The sequence below is a fragment of the Arctopsyche grandis genome, chromosome 10, assembly GCF_051622035.1.
Source record: "Arctopsyche grandis isolate Sample6627 chromosome 10, ASM5162203v2, whole genome shotgun sequence".
In the NCBI taxonomy this organism is placed as follows: Eukaryota; Metazoa; Arthropoda; class Insecta; order Trichoptera; family Hydropsychidae; genus Arctopsyche; species Arctopsyche grandis.
The window spans coordinates 10523935-10548462 of NC_135364.1; the positions used below are offsets into that span (position 1 = coordinate 10523935).

Genomic DNA, 24528 nt, shown 5'->3' on the forward strand with positions numbered 1-24528 from the left:
GTAAAAAAGTGTGCAAGTAATGACATTTCTTGTCACAATATAAAATTTTAATTATAAGTATCATATCATCTGTTACCAATAATAAAATAAATCAATCTTTACATTAGTAAATTTATATTTATGCAGCTGAATAAATGGAGTCATCAACTGAATAATCAATTTACACACTTATGTATATATAAATTAAATTTTGTTTATATATACATACATACACCATGCATGGCTACAGTTTTAAACATAGGACGAACACATTTCAGAAGAGATCGAAGGGCTTCCATACCAAATCACTCGGGCGACGCTGGGCGAGTGTGTTTGTACGCTATGTATATCAAATCTATTAAAATCAAACTATCAAATTCGGCATACCCTAGCTCAAATAGTAGACGTGTTTGGAATATACATAATTATATATGATTGATTTGAATATATTTGGAATATACCATACATATATATGATTGATTTGATTTGTTGATCCTGGTTGATTTGAGTGAAGAAGCAGCATTTTTGAATTTGATCATTAATATATAATGGTAAATAAATTCCTTAATATAAAATAAATAAATTCCTTGATATAAAATAAAAACAAGTGATTGATATATAATTAATATTCCTATATACATACACATAATTATATAAATAAATAGAGTATTTGAATATATGTATGTATGTAAATATATGCATATACCTTTTTTGTTTCTTTTATGTATTACTGTATACACATATATTATACATGCATATATAATGTACATAAAAATTTGAGTTTATAAGCATCTCCAATTTGCTGATATTATAAAATGCTACCCACATCTGGAATTAACTGATACTAAAAATTCCATAACAATCATACTGTATGTTTATTAACCTGTTAGATATTCCTGGTACATAGGTATGTATGTATATATGTACATATGTATATGAATAAAAATAAATATAAAATATATACATACATATATACGAACACACTTTTAATTTTATATACATACATAATTAACTATTATTAATTATTTTGAATTGTTTTAAACCGGTAGAATTGGGAAAAGTTCCGATATTGTAAAAAAAATGTAGTATAAAAACTCATAAAAGTAAGACGAACAAAATTGAATTTTTAGTATTGTATAATAGATATAGTCGTGTGTTGGCCGCCTAAAACATTTTATGGTGTTTTTGACAAAACTTTCTGTAAAAGAATTATCATTGATAACGATTCGTCATTTAGTCAAGGTTTCCTCTTTAAACTTTGACGTTAGTCTTGAAGAATTTCCCGGCTTTTAATGGTGTTAAATTCCTTCCACCTACATACACACATACACACGCACACGCACTCGAATGTGACATGAAAAAATCGAATGCAAATCTAGCGAATGATATTCGAATTCCAATTTTAATTTGATTTTATTGAATTAATAAAATTTTAAATAGAGTATTTTGGCCTTAGGGTATAAGAACCAGTCCCTGAGCGGATTGGCTCGCGGCGTATGACAGTTCTCACAGTGTTTGTTGATTTTTCAATATTTTTTCTTTATGACCAACTTGAGAGACGCTCTCCTTGTTTGTCTACTTCTTACGCGGTTATTCCTTAATATTTTTTCTGATTTTCGGTTTTGTTTGAAGGCACAAAACCGCCGAAGCCTGAAATACAACTATCGAATACGAAACACACATACTCGGATACTTACACGTGTGTGTAGTAATAATAAGTAAAACAGTCGAAAGCCTCTCAATACTTTCTAAAATTAAAGCACAGCACGGTAGGCATAGAAAATTATTTTCAAAATTTTGTCCCCATAAAATGGTCCATGTGTAGGGATATAAAAATGTAGTCGTAGAACCAGTTCTCACTCGGTGCCGCTCAAAAGTGTATTTAAAGCGCAAGATTTTTGAGGAAGACTGATTTACAAGCGCTGCGCGTAACATGGTAGCTGTTAGTATAATCAATTATAACACATCTAATATGCTGAATATAGAGAGACGTACAACAAGCGACTAGCGTTGTTGTATGTACCTTGGAAATGTTAAAAATAGTTTCGAAAATACACAGATTATGCGTTGTGCAAACACAACTTTAAAACTCTCAATACGGAAATTTATATCTGTAATGTCAGGATTTTGCGCAAATGGAATGGAAATTGTGACATTGTATTATTTTTTTATTATTTTTGTAACTGGAGAAATAAGCATCGAAATAAAATTAGTATGCGGCTTAATTTTTACAACTGTGAAGCCTGTCCAAGAATATTTATGATCTGGTTGTAAATTTTTTTAGGTAAAAAAACGCTACTGTTGATTTTTACTTTATTTCCATTGAGATACGAGTTTGAAATTTGAGGAAAAATTAATAATTGAAATTCCAAGCAAATGGAGAATTCGATACTGTTAATAATTTGCATCATTAGAGAAACTGAATTACTAACATACAAATCGTACGTTGAATTGCGACTTAACTGTATGTTGATAATGAGAAGGATAAATTTATTCAATTCATTTCAGTCTCAATATGACAATAGTTAGCATCGATTATATTATTTATGTGTAAAGTAGCTGAATTTTTATTGATTTTATATTTAATTTCGTCAAATAATTCGACCAAAAATTGGAAAAGATAAGAAAAAGTTTGGATGGGATTTGGCAGAAATTAAAACGTTTTTTTAAACAGTAACTTAAAATACTTTTCCATAATGTATGCCAGAGAGTATTTATTTTTCCAGATGTTCTTCATTGCTTTATAACGGATATGGAGAGGAATACAATATATGTATTTCTTGAAATCGGTAATTTATTTGAAATCGCTAAATTTTAATAGGATAAAATAAACTCGTATATTATAAATTTAAAAACATAAATTGTATTTAAGTAGAAATTTTTTTAAAAATTCGAATATTGTTTGAATTTCAGTTAGTAAAACCTCAATCAACAATAAAACGTACCAACGTTTTGACCACGATATGTTCTATGATCGTAAAAATGTAATAAAGATAATCATTTTCAAATGGTTAGACAAAATTATGACTTTGAGATTGACATTACCTACTTTGAACGGCAAAATGCGAATTCAACTAACATAAAATAAATAATAAAAAAACACGTCTTTTGAAATTCTAACACGACAAGAAAACCAAAAACTATGTGGTTTTATATACGAATGAGCAAATATTGAATTTTCAGTTATTTTTATCCGATGTTATACGACTTTTTTTTATTGAAATAATTCAAAGAATTCGTTGCAGACCGAAAAGGATGAATGGCACACGAGCTATTCGATAACAATACGAGAAGGTAAGCAAAAGGACGGGCCGGAGTTAACGAATAGATCATATTTTTATGCGGTTATTATAATTTAGGTCCATAAAAGCGGCATGGTATGCCTATATATGTATCTGCCTATCTGTGGTATATTTACGGTGTTAGAAAACCCCCAATTAGCGGGGGATTACCCCTTTACATTTGGGCGGGAAAGAGAGAGAGGCTTGCCCGGTTCGATATTTATTGAGGCTACCGTATTTGGTCTTTGGCGGTTCCCCGAAACCCAAAAGTCCAATAAAACACCCGAGGATCGCTTTTCATTCTTACATTTTTATGTCTTAATTGTGTCTAAACAAACGTCCGCGTTTCGTGATTGAAAAAATCCCATAAAATTTCGGACGTTTAGGGTTTAACTCGCATCGATTAATAATATTATAAATTGAATCGAAAATGCGACCGTCCGCATTGATTTTATATTATAACTATATATGCATAAATATTATACAATTAAATAAAAATTATCATGGAAATTAAAATGGAAACGAATCGAAAAATTGAAAATTGTAATTAACAAGTTTCTAGCAATTTTGAACGGATTATAAAACTATTTTTAACACACTTTTAGTATGTATTTTGGTCAGTCATTGTTCAATATCAAGATGCGAACATAAAAAACGAAGTAATAAAACTAAAAATGTTCTATGCTCAGTATAAGGAACGTGACGTAAAATGGATTCGTCTGCTTAAGTATACTTTTATTGCACTCTTTCACAATTTGAGCGTCTTTACAGTCCAATCTGAATATGGATGTATCTGAGAAGAAGACATTCTTCGAAAATAGGTACATGATTAAAAAAAATCATAAATAGTCATATATGAAAACAGAGCGAGGGAAAGCTTGCAAAAAGCCAAAAATATCCAAGTCAGATTTAGCCTATCGAAACGACTTTTAATAGATCTCGTTTTTATTCGCGTCGTTTTGCAAGTCGAACCGAGATAACGATTCTCTAAATTGACACTGAATGATTATTTCGCACGGAAGAATGATGATGATGAACCTTAAAACTAATATCATCATCGTAAAAATGAAGTCATCCGAAGGCGATGCCGCATCTAAAAGCAATCTACACTTTTATAACGTCCATATAAGATACGAACAGAACCAAACTATCTGGATATTATTTGTATATACTGTTTTAGAACCTATTTTATTTTAATAAAAAAAGAATACAAGCACACACGTTACATTCGTTTCTTAGACTTTAGACTTGAGCGATTTTGCTATACTTGCTTGAATACACTGTATTTAATATAGGAAGATGTTCGAATAATTTATAATGTAAAAAGACTTGACTCGAAGGTTACTACAGGAACCGAGTTTCCTTATAAGGATGTTAGAAAGATCTAGTAGCATGTTGAAAAATTGTATTTTATCCTTTTGTTTTCGCTTCTGGACTGATAATGTGTTGAATAACAAGAATCTTTACAGATTCTCGTTTTTTAACACCAATGTGAATCCAACACTAAATGCTATTTATTTGAAAATCCCACGGCAATATTAAATTATAACATGATAATTGAGTACAATTATACTGTACATAAGTAGTTTTGCAATAAATTTTATTCAATATAGAAACATAATATGTATGTATGTATATCAATGAGGTCAAAATACATTGATTTAATTTTTATCTGAGAAATGTTGATGGACTTTTTTGCTCAACGTTTTGACTTTTTATAATTTTAGTATGGGTTGTAGGCTTCATGTGCGTATATCGACTCCCACACCTACCCACGTACATATGTACAAACATGCATACATACATATGTATTCATTTTTGCATCCACCAAATATTTGCATAAACAGCTCATAACTATGAAAAAAGCTCAAGTTGCAGAAAACGAGCCCTAATTCAGCAACAACCACCTACTCTCATCGAAACCACCCGATAATTTAATAATCGATCGAAAAATAGTGTCGACAATAATCAATAATGTTTGCCCATACACGTAAACCCGACCTATAGACGCGGCTATTGCGAGATCGCAATCCTTTTACAGCATCGGCGCGGTAACGATTCCCGAACACGGGACATTAACGCCATCCTCCACGCTCACTCTTTTATTTAGGAAATTCGGTTTTTATTTAAAATAAAATCTGGAGAAAAGGAGGAAAACAAAACAGCGAAGAGGGATAAGGATCGGTCGGCGTCCGCCACAAAGGGTGATGTGATTTGGTGTTGGCGGTGATGGCGGGCACATTCTGGTCACGCGGGGCCCTTTCACGGACCCTATTTATTATGCACGACCAACAAACAAGATTTCTTCCGTCTATATAAGATGTGCACGGCTTTCGTACACGTGCCAAACTAACTTAAGGGTTGTCCATTATTGACCACGTCCGTGTGCGTGTGCGTGCGCGTTGCGAATCTCGCGAATCTCGGCGTCAGCCCCTAAAATGCTACCTAATGAATAAATTACCCCGATATACGTACGTATACGTAGGTATATATGTAGGGACTATACTGAAGCTTTATACATGGCTATAAAAATTAATGCGATAATTTAATTTTTGAGATTTCTTCAATTAATCTAATTAACGTTAATTGTGTAGTAACAGACGGAACGAATCAATCAAATTGAAAGAAATTGTGGTATACTTGGAATGTATCGCAACATACAAATGCTATATATAATACATAAGTATGTATGTAAATAAGGTTAATAGACTTTTTTAACTACATTTTTTGAACAAATGTGACAATTATATATCTATATACAGTAGCGATGTACCATCTTTCATGAAGTGTGTTAAATGCCCGGTATTTAAAATTTTGGATGTGGGCATTTTTACATATCTACCTCCTTTACGTTTCATTTGCAAATTCAATAAAATGTATTTATAGAATAAAAATCCAGATTTAAATTTCAATATTTTTTTGACTTGCTTATTAACCATAGGCCGTAAACACATACATACATATGCAGTGTATTTAATGGAACTTCATTAAAATGCCGCCAACACAGCGTGTGTGTTTATAAATTCTCCAAACTTCATACAAAAATAAAGTATTATTCAAAAGACTTACATGGTTTCGTAGTTAGTATCAAACTTCCATTCATAGACATATCATACCAGCATACTTTTATTCGAAATATCGATAGATAAATTTAAAAAAATAATTGTATGGAATTTATCGATAATATTCCAAAATTCAGAAAATATTTCAAAACTTCAGATATCGATTTACTTTTTTTTTCTCGTGTAGCATACTTGCACACTTCTCTAATTGAATCATTCAAATTCAGGTTATTGAATCTAATTGCATATTCGTACTTGCATCTTCTCTAATTGATTCATTCAAATTAAAAACACAACGATATAAAAGATATACTAGATCGTTTATTTCGTGAAAATATATTGAAATGTATATAAAATTATACAAAATTGAATACAACAATCACCCCTGTTTGAGAAATACTGATCTAATCATTTATTAGGTTAAATAAAACTGTATTATAATTTTCGATTTAATTGATAGAAAGGTTTAGGAGTAATATTTAATTGACCTACTATTTTTACCGTTACTTCGCGAAAAATACGAGAACTCTCGCATAGAGTTTTCGGAAAATTCGGATGGTTCATAATGAGTTAATATGGTTCCATACTATATGGTAACGACTATTTATTTTTTATTAAATTTTCCCTATGAAAAGCAACGAAAAACTAACACACATACATACTAAGGAAAAAATTTGGTTTTTTAGATTTTAAGCGATTGCTACTGTCATTAATATTGAAAAATGATATATAACATTTTGTCTTTTGAGTTCGAGACAAAAATTTTCGTATAATATATCCAAATATACAACAAAAGAAGACCAGTTATTCACTTACATATATACAAGTATAAGTACGTACAGAATTTTAATACAAATTTAGCACCAAACAAGCATTACACTTGTTAATTGCAGAAATAATTTGCGAATATTTAAATTTTTCAATTGAACGCGGGCAAGTAACCATACATTTTGAGAATTAATTTGTCAGGATAATAGCATCAGCGAGTGTATACGTATAATAATAATCCATCCTAAAATTTACGAACCGAAACCGTACACGAGTTACGGAGAAGACACGGAACGACGGCTTGCATCACATAAAAATTATCATTCTATATAATGCAAAATCTAAGTACATAAATACGTTCAGATTTGAATGTTATAATTGACAACTTATGATTTTATATATCATTTTATGCACTCGATCGCACGAAATGAGATTACGAATCGTTCTATAATTAGCAGGTTTCCGGATTTTTAGTCATTTCAAAGGGGTCGGTAGGAGGGGATTTCGGACAACGTGCTAATATGTGGATATGTGTGTGCGCAGTGACCCGCAATTTGTGACCTTTCCGTCGAATGGAGAACGGTACCGACAATTTTTTCCACATTCTTATGTCGAGATAAGAGGCAGCCGGACAAGTTGCAGCCAGCGGCACCTCGGTCAAATTAAGGCCGGCCCTGGCCACGTTTAGGGTCCGAAACTTCGCGGCAATATGTTAATTCCGTCTTTACGTGTTGCCGGCCTTAGCGACCAGGAGGTCTACTCGTACAATGCGCTACCTTTTTACTAAGTTTCAAATCAATGAGATATGCCGATCTGAAAGTGAGTATTGTAATTGTCGCCTATGCATATTCATCTATATTACAAACATATGTACGTGTCGCTATGTAAGTGTAAAATTTAATGTATTGTATAAAAACTAAATGCAAAATTAGATTTATTTTGTTATTACATATGTACGAGTATATGTATATGTACATAGAAACGAAATCTTGCACTATTTATAAATTTTATTTATTTGCTTCTCAATAGAGTTTGTATGTAAATTAGGTACAGAGATGTTGCGTGAGGTCTGGTAAATGAGTTATCTTACAAGGGCGGACTATTTAGAAAATGCGTTTATTTGAAATAATATTGATATCGGGGCATTGTTTCTATACATATGTAGATATAGATTGAAATGAACTGTATTGTATTCTAATGATTTTTTTCAATCAAACGGTTATGAATAGAGGTAGGACCGGAAGCGTGCCATTTATTGTTCAATTGTTGTAAATCCTTTGTAAAAAAGGTTCGGCAAACCTTTAACAATGCATTTACAACATTTGAACAATATACAGCCCCCTCAGGGTCCGGGCTTTAGTTATGAATATACATATAATAGGTAGTTATATGTAAAAAAAATCAGCTGTGTTTTTTTAAGGTATAATTTTGTATAATCGCTTGAGCATCAAATGAAATTACGATTTTTTGTTGATACATATACCTAAAAAAATTTTTTCTTCGGCACATTGCTTTCATAATTTTGTTTTCATAGTAAAATACTAGTCGCATACATACCTACCTACATATGTATGTATGTATGGAGAATTTTTTTATTTTAATTATTAAAGTTCTTCATTTAGATATTCAAAAATGTATCAACACACATTGAAATAATTTCGTTTGTGAAGCATATATGTATGTATGTACTATGTAGGTACCAGGGGCGTGCCGCGGAAATCTCCATGTTTTTATCGCACAGCCTTACCATGTGTGCGCGAGCAGGATGCAAGGGGACTCGGTATGACGTCACCTGGTCCCCTTATGTCTAGTTCGCGCACACCTAAATAAAGCTGTGCGATTAAAACAGGCAAATATTCACGGCACGCTACTGATATGAACATATGTAGATATGTATATCTACACACATATTGGTAATAATTAGGTAGGTTATTTCAAAGAAACGAAATTTTTAGCGTGTTAAAATATAAAAGAGCTACTTTTTAGCTCGGCAATATATGTACATACCTGGATGTTTTATATAAATATGTATATGCATATAAAAAAATATATTTATACCAATTTGATTGATAATTTAATAAATAATTTATACCAACATTGTATATGTGAAATAATATACATTCATACATACATAGTTCATAGGTAGATAAGTAGGCTATTACAAAAAAATATGTTATATGTATGTATAGGTACATACATACAGATACGAAATAATTAAACAAATTTAACTGTGCTTCGAAAGTCATGCTATTATACAAAATTTTAATAGTAAGCATTGCATTCAAGAAAAAAGGCGGTATCTTTGATCGAAGAGTTGCACAGCCGAATTCCAAATTAGCATGGCAGAGACGTACATACATAACAAAATTAATTCTAAAAAAAAAAATCGATTTGATTCAATTTCGGACATACATAGGCACGATTCGATTCATACAAAGCACCTACATATGTATGTACATACACACAATTATTTCTTTGAAATTCGTCGAAACCGAAATAATGTATAACGTTCAATATCCACCCGACGGTCTAATTGCCGTCTAATTTTTGTACGTTTCGTATGAAACAAATGTTGTAGGAATTATCCACGGTAACAATTAGCGCGTATGATGTGGATTTATAGTGCGTCATTGCGGTCCATTGAGAGTCTGCGAGCACGCGGCCCGCTCGCCGCCTGTTCCGTGGCCGCATCGGTCTCTTTAACCAGGCCGAATTATGTATTGTAGCACGGGCTTGAGGCACGTGGCCGCATCGCACATTGCAACCTTCTAATTGCACTTTGAATCGTGACCAATTCAAAAGCGAATTTTGAATATTTCCAATATAAAATTCAATTTATATCAAGGGTCAAAGTTCAACATACCCAACTACATACATATATCTGAATACCCATGCATGTGAGGTGAACTATAATTTCCAATTGTGTAAAAAAAAGCGATTGAAATTCAATTTGTCTTATAAAGCTATGAAATTTGCTAATTGGATCGATTGCATCATTATTATATGTAAGACAAAAAACTAACACAAAAAATAGACAACGCTAAAAAGCTCGCCTCCACTTATAATATGCAATGTAATATGCAGTCAGTGTTATGTGAATTCTGTATGTAAAGAAATAATGTTTACATATGTATATAGATTTTAGCAACTAGTTAAGCACAATTAAAATTTTAAAAATTGGTTACACGAAATAAATGGATTTTCTATCAATGGACAAATCAGTAATAAATTTACAATTGAAATATATTGGTTTGTACCACATGTAAAAAAAAAGATTTTATAATATTATATTTTGAATAATCAAGAACGGTAAATTTGATTTTGGATGTTCAATAAATAAATGAGAATTAAATTTTAAATGTGTACCTGTAACGGATTTTAAGCAGAGATCGAGAACCGGCGGCTCCTTATCTGAAAGTTGCAAATTTAGTAGTCATCTTAAACGCTTTACGTAAAATTAAAAAAAAATAAGGATTTTCAATAGCAAATAAAATTACCACCTGCTATAAATAGACTTGTTTTATTGCGTGTGCATTTTTTTCAAGAAATGTAATAGAATATTTTAGAAGAAAAAAATCTGTACAAGATTAAATAATGTTGATTATTATTGAATATTAGTCAAATGACACTTTTATAAATAAAATTTATTTTAAAAGAATTATGTATTTGATTATGTTACTTAAATTTTGCCTTTTATAGGGTAGGGTGACCATACGTCCCATGTTGGCCGGGATAGTCCCGTTTTGTTAAATAACTGTAAAATACAATATTAAATTGTATTTAATTTTTTATCTTGTTTCATATTCTTCTTTTAAAGAAATGAACGTTCTGGTAAAAAATATATTACTTAACAAAAGAAGAAATTAAAAATTTCTATTGCACATAATTTTTTCAATTAAAAGGAGCCGAGAATATCTTTTTGGAATTTTTTTAGATATTTTATTTGTTAATTTTACACGTTTCAGAAAAATATCAGCCTGTGGCGCATGAACATCAAATGTCATATTATTTGTTTTTTATCTTGTTTCTATTTACTTGTACAAAAGAATTGTACATATATTCTGAAAAAAATATATAATTCCTTGACAATATTATATTCATATAATTATAATTCCTTGTAACACATTTTTTATATACATATATATAGAGTGGGGGGAGGGTGACTGGAAAACTGCACTCGAGATAGTTGCACTTCTTTTTGAGCGCCTTTGAAAATTAGGACTTCTCGAAACTGCGCTACTATTCAGTGCAATTTAGTGCATCTTTCCGGGAACCGAGTGGGGGGGATTTATTTGCGGTCATCCTTCATATAGGTACATACATATGTACATACACAGTTCAAAAAAGTCAACAGAAGAAAAATAATCAAGTATATATTTATAAGGATATGTATGATTTTTTACGAAGCTCTATTTTTCACGAACACGTTTAATCTGTCATTATTTATACATCGTACGTGAATTTTTCAATGCAAGAATAATATTGACGAGTGCTTTAAAATGATGACCAAGATACGATAATAATCACATATCGATTTCAATATAAACCGTGCGAGCATAATTTTCAGTTGATGCGAACGGAAGTGAATTTTCCATCAAGATTAAAAGTCAAAATGTTGATATGACGAAAAAAAATGTACATATTATTTACTACATATGGCGAGAGTCGTGTTCGATCGCTTCGTGGGCGATCGGTCGCATGTGAACACTAACCACTACGGAATTATCAATACGTACGATCTAATTTGGTACAAAATCTAACGCGATAATTAGCATAGAAAATTGTGTATCGAAAAAATAATATTGTTATTATTATAAAAAAGAGCATTAGTAGCGCCACTGTTCGGTAAATGACCAGGCGACACCTTTATCCACAATATTCATTTCACTTTTATTTTTCACATTCCTCTGACGAAACAGGGACAAAAGGACTGCGCGCGGGTCCTGGTTTGGCGCCGGCTGCTCAGAATTTTATCGCCTGTTCAAGAAAGAGTGTAAATGAAATCTTATTTTTTTTCCTCTGTTCTAACGATACGTAGTATTTTTTCATTCCTCCTGCCGGCGCCTGCAGCTCGTCTTACAAGGGACCCGTCTAGCTGTGGACACGTTTTTTCATGCTGGTCTTTCAACAATCCCAAATTATGCCTCCAAGGTTCAACCTGTGATTGTGGCTTTTCCAACTGTACCCATACAATCGCCATTCATGTTTATAGTCACAACTTGACAGTTTTTTTCGAACTAAGGAAAATAATCCGCTTTGCGAAAATTCCAATACATACTAAAGTATACATACACATATGCCTTCAAACGAAGAATAACTGCAATGTATTTAGTATTGTATTATTTTTACAAAAAAAATTGTATGACCGTTTTGAGCTCACCCGTTGTTTGTATATGAATTTATCGCAGAGAAAATGCATTTAAAACACTTATGCGATTTTAAAATAATCGTTTATGTACTTGCCTCTGTTGTTCGAATGATTTTAAATCTGTAGTGTTAACGAGACAAATTTGCAAGCACTTCATTTCGTATTATCTTTTCAATTTAAAATCCATTATCTTACCTACGTGTGAAATATTGTATTTTCGAAATAAAATAAGTAACCGCAATTTAAATACTATGATATCTACAAAACGTGTATATTATACTAGAGATAAAAGCCAACGAAACCCGAATAATATCGACCTACGATTTTGCTTGAAGTTTTTATCTAAATGCTCATATTACATTAAGAACTTGTATTAATTGAAACGAAGTGAACTAAAAGGTTTGGCGACATTATTTGCGATATAAAAATTAGCCGCGAAACCTTCATTTAGATATCAAAGTAGTTCGTTTCACAAATTTGAGATTATATACTACTCGTTTTCATCAGATTGCTTTTAGTTTTTATGTTTAAAATTTGAGTGAACCTGATTTCGTTTTTATATATGTAGCAGTAAACAATTGATATGATAAACTTGAAAGTTATTTCGGCATTCAAATAAAATGCAATTCTGAATATTTCAATTTAATTCAGATAAGTTAAAAAGCTATCGAATATACAAAAATATATGAAAATGCCCACAGAAAAATCAATAATAACATAAAATGCGACAATTTTAGGTATTCATATTCATAACTACGATAATAATATACAATTATTTAAGCGAATATAATAATTTGATTATTATGAAGACGTTGTAAATTTATATTTAAAAACTACTTTTTGTTTAATTTCAGACTTTATAAGACGTGAATTGGAATGCATAAACAAAAATAAGTGTCGAACCATATGTATGTATAGCAAATAATATATTTTCGAAAATTGTATTACAAACTTGTAGAAAATTGGTCCCTATTTATACGTTCATAAATAAATTACCCCAATGACTAGTCTTCGGCATTGGCTGGGTACTCGTCAAATAACAATAGACCACTCAGTTTATATACATACGAAACAAGAGATCAAAAACGAATCCTTGACAATAGTGAACCATTTTTATGCCAAAAGCATCATCTCAACACCGATCTTTGCTAATTAAATGACTAATTAATATACGAATTACAGTAGTAAACAAATTAGAGAATGAAAAAAGTGTCTCAACCAGTAAATATAAAAAGTTGGCTTTGAAGAAAAAAAGAACGTTCAAAATGTTACATATGTATGTAAGTATACATGAATAACGGAAATAAAATTTTGAAAATTTTGATATACATCGGTATGTCAAAATCAAATTGTTGTACAATGTTTGGAGACTTAAACCATATTTTAAAACATTGTCACTCGCATATATGTATGTATAACGTATTTCGGGCATAAAACCGATTTTGGATTTTTTTTGGCACTTAGGCCCTTTTTTACTTTCAATATTCATATATTAATAAAATCAAGATCGACGTATAAAGTAAGCTCAACTACTTCATTTTAACGTATAAATAACGCACACATGTGTATTGTGAATATAACAAATTACGCATAACAAAGTCTCAAGATAATATCAAGCTGACGGAAGTCATTGTAAAACGATTAAAAAGTTGATTTTTAAGATAGAGGCCACGAATATATATACACTTATGCAAGCTTCCGAAAGCACCTGTACTTGTTATCGTTACACTTGAGTACTTACTGGGCAATATGTCGCAGTCTAGGTGGTGCCTTGTGTTGACGAGCAGTGAGGGCTGCACCTGCAAGTGTGGCGCGCGGCGGAGGCCTCCCTCTGCGCCCCCCGCGCCCGCCACCCCCGCACTCGCCATCACCATTCAACGTTTTCTTATCTCACGCTTTTCTCGAATCTTCTCAAAAGTGACGTTTTCAATCGACGTTAACTGAAAATATTAAACAAAAACATACATTAGAACGATCTGAAAGTTTGAGAACCACTATTGAAGCTTCACCTGAATTATGGTCGACATTATTAAAATAAAAACTAGGCAAATGTAAATACTGTATTGTATGTATGTATAGGAGATTCTTATGGAAATTTAGCTATATAATTGCCAAATTCGAAATGTGGTTTAAAACTTAGTTGTATAGTAAGTCATAATAAAAGATATAAAAAGTTTATATTATGTTTTGAAAGAGTAGACAAAAAAATATTGGTAATGTATTTTCTGAAGATACATACGTATGTACATAGGCAGGTATCTACTAATTCCCAAATACATCGTGTGTGTTCCTACATAAATCTGGTTGTATGCAAAAAATAAAACCAAAGGATATTAAATAAATAACATGTTATATTTTAGAAGCACGATTGTAATCACAAATCTTATTGTACGGAAATTTTTATATTAAATAAATACATATAATATATCCTACCAGATCTAGGTAGGACCTACATATCAACATATTTATAGTATTTCAGAATACTTTTATGAGAAAATATATTGTTATAATTAAAGCCCGGACCCTGCGGGGGCCGTTTATTGTTCAAATGTTGTAAATGCATTGTTAAAGGTTTGCCGAACCTTTTTTACAAAGCATTTACAACAATTGAACAATAAACGGCACGCTTCCGGTCCTACCTTTAGTTATAATAGGTTGGTTTATGTACCTGTTCCTGTATAAGGTTATAAAACAAGTAATAATCGTTTGATAGATATGTTATTTTATCGTTGAATTGAATCTCTCTACATTGGTGCTACTCATAGTGGCAAATTGGGCCTCTAGCTCACTGTTATTACACACGATTAGCGAATAACTGCTAACAAAACTAAGAGACAACACTGCCATATGCAAAATTTCATCACAGTATTATTATTATCAAGTTCACGACTTGCTACTGAAATAAACACTGATCTAAACCGATACAAAGCTCTTACGAATCGGAATTTTATGCAAATGTTTAAATTATTCTTTTTGTTCGCAGTGTGGAATAGCAGGTCTCAGGTGTGATGTATGTAGGTACGTATTTTGACTTTTTAGAATACATAGGTAAACACGTAAAAAGTATATAGATATGCATGTAATTTGATACAAAAATTATTATATATTGAAGGGTAGATTTGACGTTTAGTAAGAATTATAAAAGAAGCTGTTAGCAAGAAGGTAGGAATATTGATGAAAAAAATATTTGTCGTAGAAGCTATTGTCTAATATATAATTTCGAAAGAGACTTTGTATGTATGTATGTAAATTTTGATTCGTACAATCCGTGACGTACAATTTAATAAAAAAAACAAATGAATATTCAAATAAAATAAAATGTTTGCTATTAGATTAGCCATGTTTAAGCGGTTTATATAACAAATACCGAACGAAGCCGGGTAAAACCACTAGTACTCTATAGATTGTTAAAATAATTTATGTATGTACATACATACATACATAGACGAACAACTTTTTTGTTTATAATTATAATTCATTTTTTTTATCAAATGTGTTACCTAATACAATATTGATTTATTTTCAAATAATAATACATTTATACAATATATGCAGGTACATTATACATGTATAAAAAAAAATAATATGATTAAACTTACACAATTTGTTAAGGCACTGGCAACTAATGTTAAGTGAAAATTTATATTTGGAAGAACTTAATAACGAGAGCACTTTATGCGACGACAACACTTGTCATTTTGTTTATGCGGATTGATACTATCGATCAAGTATAAGACTACTTAATTATAATAAACTACACCGTATATCACAGATTTGACGCGAATACGCTGCGTGTGTACGGACACGTCTCTTTCCAACAACAACGACTCTGCAAGCCAACCAGGACGACGAACCGATGTCGTGTTTCAACAATATTCTCAGCAGATGTACATACATATATATAAAATAGTGTAATAAAAGGATGAGAACGAGAGACGCGGAACAGATGGAAGTAACCGCGACGTGCGCGTGGCAACGCGTGGCCCGACGACGACAACGCAACGCGAACTGGCGAAGCGGTCGAGCAACCGCTCGAGGCAGCTCCGCCCCCCTTCTCTCTGATTGGTCGACGCGCGCAACTCAAGCTCCGCCTATCCGCTCGCTCAGCTGCTTGCCGCAAAATGGCTGCCAACTCAAAGGCGCATACTCGCAGTACGGCCGCCGACAAAAGCTCACGTGCCGCACATCAAACCTGCAGCTTATTTACCTTTGGTGGCCAATGTTTGGATCAACACAAATAATACATACATACATACATATATAGATATATTTATTTACTGCCGTGAAGTTCTTTGATTGAAAGTTTTATTAGGTGCAAAGTTACCGTCAGGGGTGTAACGTTCGATTTGCACCCTCTTTGATCTAATTGATTATAGAAAAACACCCATTGTTATATTCTAAGCCCGCTTTAAAGGTCACGGAATTTGACCCTTAAAGCCCTCAACATGAGGCCACCACCCCCCCGACGAATACAGTCCAAGAGACCCTTTCGTCGGAGAACGAGACGGTTGTTCATGAATATCGCACAAGAACAACCGCACATCACTGTTCTAATAAAAAAACCGCACTGTACATAACCAAGTACAAAATTAACAACAACGCATGAACACATAAAGCGCGCATGCGGTAGGAAACAAAACCTGAGATGTGCCGTGCGAATGCACGCACACCTCAAGTAAACATACATGTACGCATGATTATGCGTGCATAAGCACGCAAGCACACACACACACACACACACATATATATACACACACTTACACCACAAATACATACACTCACCTAAAGAGCAAACGCACACTCACACACACACACATTCACAGAATATAATATAAAAAAAAATAATAATAATAAATCAACACATAAATGCTTTTGCAATTAAGTGGAGTAGTAGCATCCAGGGGAACACAGCTTCCCAAAGCATTCCGCGAACTTTTCGAAAGCTCTAAACGATGCTTTACTCATTATTAGATCCCCATGATGTAGGGGGCCAATGAGAGAACCCCTGACGCTGTCCAGCAGAACCCTCCTCTCAGCCTCCATCCCAGGACAGGACCACAGAATATGATCTGCATCCTGCTCCGGAAAAGAACACGGATAAAAGGATTCAGATACCAAGCCCATAGATGCGAGCTTGCCGTTAAAAGTGGCCATGACCAGTTAAAAATTGACTGGTCTAAAAACTAGGCGACAGGCAACCCATTGTTATATAAATATATATATATATATATATATATATATATATATATATATATATATATATATATATATATATATATATATATATATATATATATGTATTTATATGATATATGAATATATAGCCAGCAGCATGACTCGGTGGTTGGGCTTTTGGTTAGCGCCGAGAGGACGCCGGGTTCGATCCCGATTAAAAAAGAATTTATTCTGTAACGTACATATGTATATCTGTAATGTTGTTGGCATTTGTGACTCCAGGTCGATCGTTTGCCAATTTTTCTGATTTCATTGTTGAAACGGTTCCTGATTAAATTGGCTACAAACCATCCTACCTACTATGTTATTATTAAAGCCCGGACCCTGAGGGGGCTATATATTGGTCAAATGTTGTAAATGCATTGTTAAAGGTTTGCCGAACCTTTTTTACAAAGGATTTACAACAATTGGACAATAAGCGGCACGCTTCCGGTCCTACCTCTAGTTATTATATACACTATAATTAATGTAAAAATTAATAGATGTCTCGTTAATTGCCAGTTTTCAGTGACTCGTAATTCAGCAACTTGTGTAATGAAAATGCTGCATTGTTTGTAATTGGCCAGGAAGGCGCATTGGGGTTTACCTGTTAGGCCTTCCTGGTATATTTGTATATAGATATATAAAAATATGTATCTATGTAAAAAATTCAAAAATGTATTTGTATGATCCATAGAATGTAGTTTGAGTGTTTAATACGATTTATTAACTTTTTGGATGAAACGAACAAATACATACATAGATATATATGTCATTAGTAAAGGGCGGATAGGAAGCGTGCTTTTTCCAGGAATTAGGGCGTTTTGAGTCTATTTACAAAGCTAGAGTCCAAAACAAAAGGTTCTTCATAAAATTGGACAAAGCACAGCGAACAATTAACAATGAACGGCACGCTTACGCTCCCATATCTAGTCATTAGTATAGAAAGGCGTGGGAGCGTGCTTTTTGGACAAAAAATTTGAGTTTTGGGCCTTTTCTCCAGGAAAGAGGACAAACTACAAAGCTAGAGAACAAAAAAAGAGGTTCACTATAAAAATGAATAATGGTGCGCAGGGTCGCGCCGATGCTTAGTCATTAGTTCGATTATTTGGTTTATGTGATATAAGTGTGTAAGTAATGATATAATAATGAGAACCTACATATTGTGGAAATTTTATAAGATATCTATACATAGTGTGAAAAAGAAACAGTTTTAGTCGTTTAAACATTAAAATATGACAAGACGAGTGGGTGGCGGAAAGTCAAACATATAAGGTTACTACATATTAAACGTCACCATCTTCAAAAATTTAGAAAATTTAGAAGTGTTTATTACGATTATTTTTCACTATCGAACTACTTATATAAAAATCGATTGAAATTTCTATCGTTGTGTTAAAACGATCGGAAGACTATGAATTTAGCTCAATCATTTGCGAAGTGAAACATAAAAAAAATCTCTAAATCTTAAAAATCTTTCGAGTAAAACCCGACTAAAAAAGGTATCCCACATAAAACTAAACTAGAAATATTAAAATTAATAGGAACCAGAGTTAAACATAAAAAAAATCCATCCTGATTTTTTTGGAAAAATATTCTACTTTTCCATTTATTATTTGGTTTTTGGGGATCAGCGCTTACTTACATATATGCAGATTAGGGGTAGCAATTAACCGTCAAATTTCATAAACCGGTAAACGATAAATCATTATTCCTATTACCAGTGTACCGTTACTTTTTCTAAAAATTTTAACCTTTATTGAATCGTATATAATTAAAAATAAATCTCAGGTGAATAATGTCATATAAACAGATAGGTATATTAAAGTAAATTCATAATAATTAATAAATTTTACTCATTGATGTATAATACACATAGATGGGCCCTGCCGTGTGATTTTGGTCGGAGATCTTGTCTTCACTAACTGAGGAGTGCGGGGGGTTTAACTAGCGGGGAAGTTGGGAAAAAAATGTTTTTTTCCCTACGACGCAACGGTATACTGAGAGAAACTGTGCATGCGCCATGTATTTTGCATGCGCCAAAAGGGAGACCAGTATAAAGCGTGAGGGCGGATCTAGTGTATCAATGATTTTATCATCAATGATTTTACTATTTTATTTTTTATATTTTAACCAATAATATTTATTTATTACTATCATAATATTGAAACAACCGTCTGATTGCATTTATTACGATTTGGTTGGTCAATTTGTCAATTTGAAATAACTACATTTAATGAAAATAAACAAATTCCAGACTACCTAATCTACAATACACTTTTTGTAACATTTCGAAATAACGTGCCTGTATATGTACTTAATTCGCAATAAAATAGTTTAAAGTAATTACAGGTAAATTTGAAAATTTACCGGTACACCAATAAACTGGTATTGCAATCCCAAATGTAGAGGATTACCTACAATTTTTATTTATAAAAAAGTGGTACGATAAAGAAAAAGAAGACAATTAATCATTATTGTATTATTTAAAATCAAATATGTACATATATATATTCGTTTTATATTAAATATTAAAATTGTCAAAATGAATAAAATTTGAAAATTGAAATAAAACGAAGTATTTTAACATATATGTACATATGTAGATATCCAAAGAAAATGATATAATTTATGTATGTATCTGTATATATATATGTATTTGAAAAGATATATGATTAAGCGTGTGTGTTATTTAGATATATTCAATGGGATTTTTGTCATTGATTTGTCATTGATCCGAGTTGATAAATACTTAGATGAGATGATTTTTTTGCAGTCGAAAAAAAATTGCAAATATAGGAATTTGTTAAAATAGCACCTTGGAAATAAAAGTAGGATGCTCCTTCGACAAAAAAGATGAAATGTCTACTCGCAGGTAAATTGACAAAAAAAAAACAGGATGACTAGATTTTTTGTTATCTAAAATCAAAACGAACATTGCAATTGTGAGCACTTTTAAATTTCTGTGTTATGTGTGTCAAAATTTGTCGGGTAGGTATTTTACGAAGGGAACCAACCATTCTCCAGATCGGTTTCCGCGATAGCAACTAATTACAAAACTTCTGACGTTTTTGACATACATAGTCGTCACAGCTAAATACTTGTCTTCTTTTCTTATTTATTTATATCTACTTATACTTATGTAGACGTACAAGATGAAATTAAATAGAATAATAAAATAATGACAACTCGAATACAGTAACGTTCCTTTTATAATCGGCATTGCCACACTTTCACACCAAATTAAAAGTTTACGATGATAACTCCCCTTTTGTTTTTACAATACGATGTTTCTACGTGAAAAAGTCGGCGGCTCGGAGAGATCGATAAGCAAAATTAGTTCGGTTATCTCGCTCGATAATCTCTCGCTTCAAAATTCGACGCTTTGTGTTTGTATTTGGCGCTTAGGCGATTGTGACTTGGCGGAATCGTCGAGGATGAAACAAAGCCGAAACCGAGCCGTCTCGGAGTAAGACCACGCGAACGCTTTTAAAAATTACAACAAAAAAATAACCCTCTTAAATTCGGTTGCCCGCTTTGAAGATGAGCACGAGATAAAGCGCGAATGTTTCGCCCGCACCATCACACGTTTTTGAGCACTTTCGCAGTCGGCTTTCTTTGACTGGAAATCGTAGATCATTCGTCGGTAAAAGATGGCTTTCAAGAGTCGGATATACTATCCCTAAAAAAGACAGTAAAACCTTAAAAAATGGACTTTTTACAGCATGCCTTTTCTTCCATGACAGAACAGTCCAAAACACGTAATTTAACAAACAATAAAATGAATCAAAACGGCAGTGAAAATTAAAATCAAAGTTCCACCATAGACATGTAATAAATATGTACCATTTTTTTGAATATAAAATTATAAAAACATTTGACTCGCTTCGGATGTATTTAATAAGGCTGATTAGCAGATGGTGTGATGTGTGCCTGTATATATTATTTTTTCTGCATACAAAAACATCCATTTTTTGCTCTGAGGATTAAAAGTAGGTACGTGTCACATTATCTGTTCGAGGACTATTGTTGAGGATAATCCCGTAACCTAGATGTTTATCGTGAAAATTCGAAATTTCTGAGTATAATGTTTCACTATTTTGAACAAAACGCAGCTTCAGCATTAAATATTGCACGAATATAACGCGCAGATAAAATATAGTACTCAAGTAGAATGCATTTATTACATTATTGGATTACCGTAACGCTTACAAGCATTACTTATATCACGAAAGTATCCGCGTATATTACATATAATCATGTCGAGTATATATTTATTTATGTGTTTTGGTATACAATCTAGAATGTCCATTTAATAGATAAGAAGGAATTGCTTATGTATTTTGTAACCGCAGAGTTAGATATTTATAATACAAATTTATTTACACAAGCACATATGATATTTATTAAAAAATATTAAGTATGCCATAATTGTAATGGTTTAAATTTTTGTGGTAATAAGGAAAAATTAAGTAATAAAAAGTCATGTGGTTCTTGATATGAAAACAAAGTTCATTTAAATAAGTGATTATTATGCAGTTATGTTAGTTCCATTTTATTCTATAATTAACATACATACATACCTTTATGTTAATTATATGTTTGATCTGTTTGGTATTTCCCTACATCAATTCAGGTCTAACATCAAGAGAATCTTGACCGATTGATTCATTTTTTCTCCTATTCTATTTTTTCAATATTTCCATTATTTTTATACTTTAGTTTAGTTATGTAATGTGCTATTTAATCATATTATAGCTTTCATTCTTTTCCTTTTCATTTGTTTATTTTGTATTTACCTTTTTCATTTGTTTTTTATATTTGTAAATTTCAATTTCTTCTTATATTCTATCTTATAACCTTTTCCAAATATTTTAATACTATAGTTTAATTATGCAATGTACTGCATATTTTGTCATGCCTTTATTCTTTACTTTTTAATTTGTTTTCCTTATATTTATCTTTTTCATTTTTGTAAAAATCTATTATTGGACTCGGATGTTACATATATTATTTATTTACTTTTTGTTTTTTTTATACCTATCTCTGTACATCCTGTCTGTTGATTTTTCAATTAATAAAATAAAAAATAAAAAAAAATAAAATAAATAAAATACCTATGAGCATATATAGAAGTTGTTGATACTTGTATGTATATAATAAATAAATAGTTATGTATTTTCTGTTATTATTTTCATGTCGACAAAAATGCGTAGTATTTTAGAACTTGTTTTTCGTTAAAGTAATGAATTTCTAGTAAAAACGTAGGAATTCTAAGAAGACGAGTGAACGGTGCAATTCAATAACCATGTTAGTAAGGATGTCCAGTCCTAATCTGTCGGACGACAGCTACTAGGCGCCAGTCTGCCACCCTTGAGACTGTTTTGACAGATTTATATGGATAGGTCACCTTACCTCAGTGTGTATTCGAATAGCGATCCCAAAACTGCCAAACGTGTTAAATTATTCAACGTTGTCTTAAAATACATTTTTCACAAAGAAAACGTGTCTCGTATTTTGTTATCAATGTTGTTTCAAACACGCGACAAATCTCAATGATCGAAATTCATCGGATCAACGTTTCAATTGATGTACAAAAACCGTAGAGATTATCTTTAAAAATGTTTAAACAAATCGAGACAGTCCCGAATTGATTTATAATTAATTAGATTCGTAAAATATAATAAAAATTGCACGGAAGTATTTAACGATTGCAATAGATTGAGTATCGCATCGATGGCATCCCCGACTGTTTTATGGTCAAAACTTCCTGTATTACTCTCTCGACGAGAAGGTTGGGTACCATTTTTTTTTCAGATAAGAGTCAAAAAAAATTTACAACCGTCTGGCGACAATTTGCAAATTCAAACTACCCTTCATTCATATTTTTTTTTGTCTCAGTCAAGAATTATTCAGGTAAGATAACGTATTTTCAACAGATAAGAATTCTTGGAAAGCAACTAAAATATATTTTTACAGATACCTACCGTGTATTAATTCTGCGAAGTATCGCAAAAAAGGGTGAAATCGTTGCGAAACTTGTCATTTTTTACGATTTTGTAATTTAAAAAGGAAAAAATCCAGGTAAGTATTTCCAGTAAGTACCTGCATATTTCGTTGTAATAGGCGAGATGAGTTTTTTTATGAATATTTTACACATGAGTCATACTTTTAAAATACGCTAAATACGTCATTTTTACATTCGGAATACTTTACACGGACGGAACTTCTCGAAATGAGATGAAATTTCGATCTCTTTGAGATTCATATTGTATGTATCAAAGTTGCTTGATACTTCATACCTATCTAGAGAATATCCACGAAATGAACATCAGTCGGCATTCTATCCGATGTCATTGTCGGGATTACCAGACTCAACACAGTGATGGTATTTATTCAGAAGCGCATTGGCATTGTATAGGCGAGCTTTGGTCCGCTTGCCGTGAATGCGGGTAAAGAGGCGTAACAGTACAGAAGTGACAACCCGTGGTTACAATTAACTCACGCTCAAGCGATCGTTCAAGGGGCGCCGGCTCTGGGGGCGCGAAGCGAAACCAAGCGTTGAAAGATAGACACAAACCACTTCATAAGCATACGTAATAAATTTTAATATTAGAAATATTTCAAATATTTCTAATATAATTGGACCAATGAAACGTTATCCAAAAGTTATTGAAATTTTTAAATGTACATTCGTGAGTATAAATATTAAACACGAAAAAATGTTACAAAAATGTTATAAAATATATGTATGTATATATACGATAGCTAGGTACGAATACGATGTGAAACAATAATTTGATAATTCGGGGTTTGATTACTTACAGTCAATTCGCAGTATTGTGTCAAAGTTATG

General features: G+C 32.0%; 1 protein-coding gene across 5 annotated transcripts in view; it reads right to left on the bottom strand.

The window, feature by feature from the left end:
• The window catches only part of tup (LIM1_Isl and LIM2_Isl domain-containing protein tup), an 86733-nt gene that overhangs the window by 33367 nt on the left and 28838 nt on the right, over positions 1-24528 (bottom strand). For 3 of the 5 annotated variants that reach the window (XM_077440271.1, XM_077440274.1, XM_077440273.1), the window contains exons 1-2: positions 16058-16468; positions 14200-14398 (exon numbers count right to left, since the gene is read on the bottom strand). In XM_077440271.1, coding sequence (XP_077296397.1) covers positions 14200-14332 — 133 coding nt within the window. In that variant the 5' untranslated portion in view covers positions 14333-14398; positions 16058-16468. Of the gene's footprint in view, positions 1-14199; positions 14399-16057; positions 16469-24528 lie in introns of those variants that run through there. The other 2 variants (XM_077440272.1, XM_077440275.1) reach the window with 1 other exon arrangement.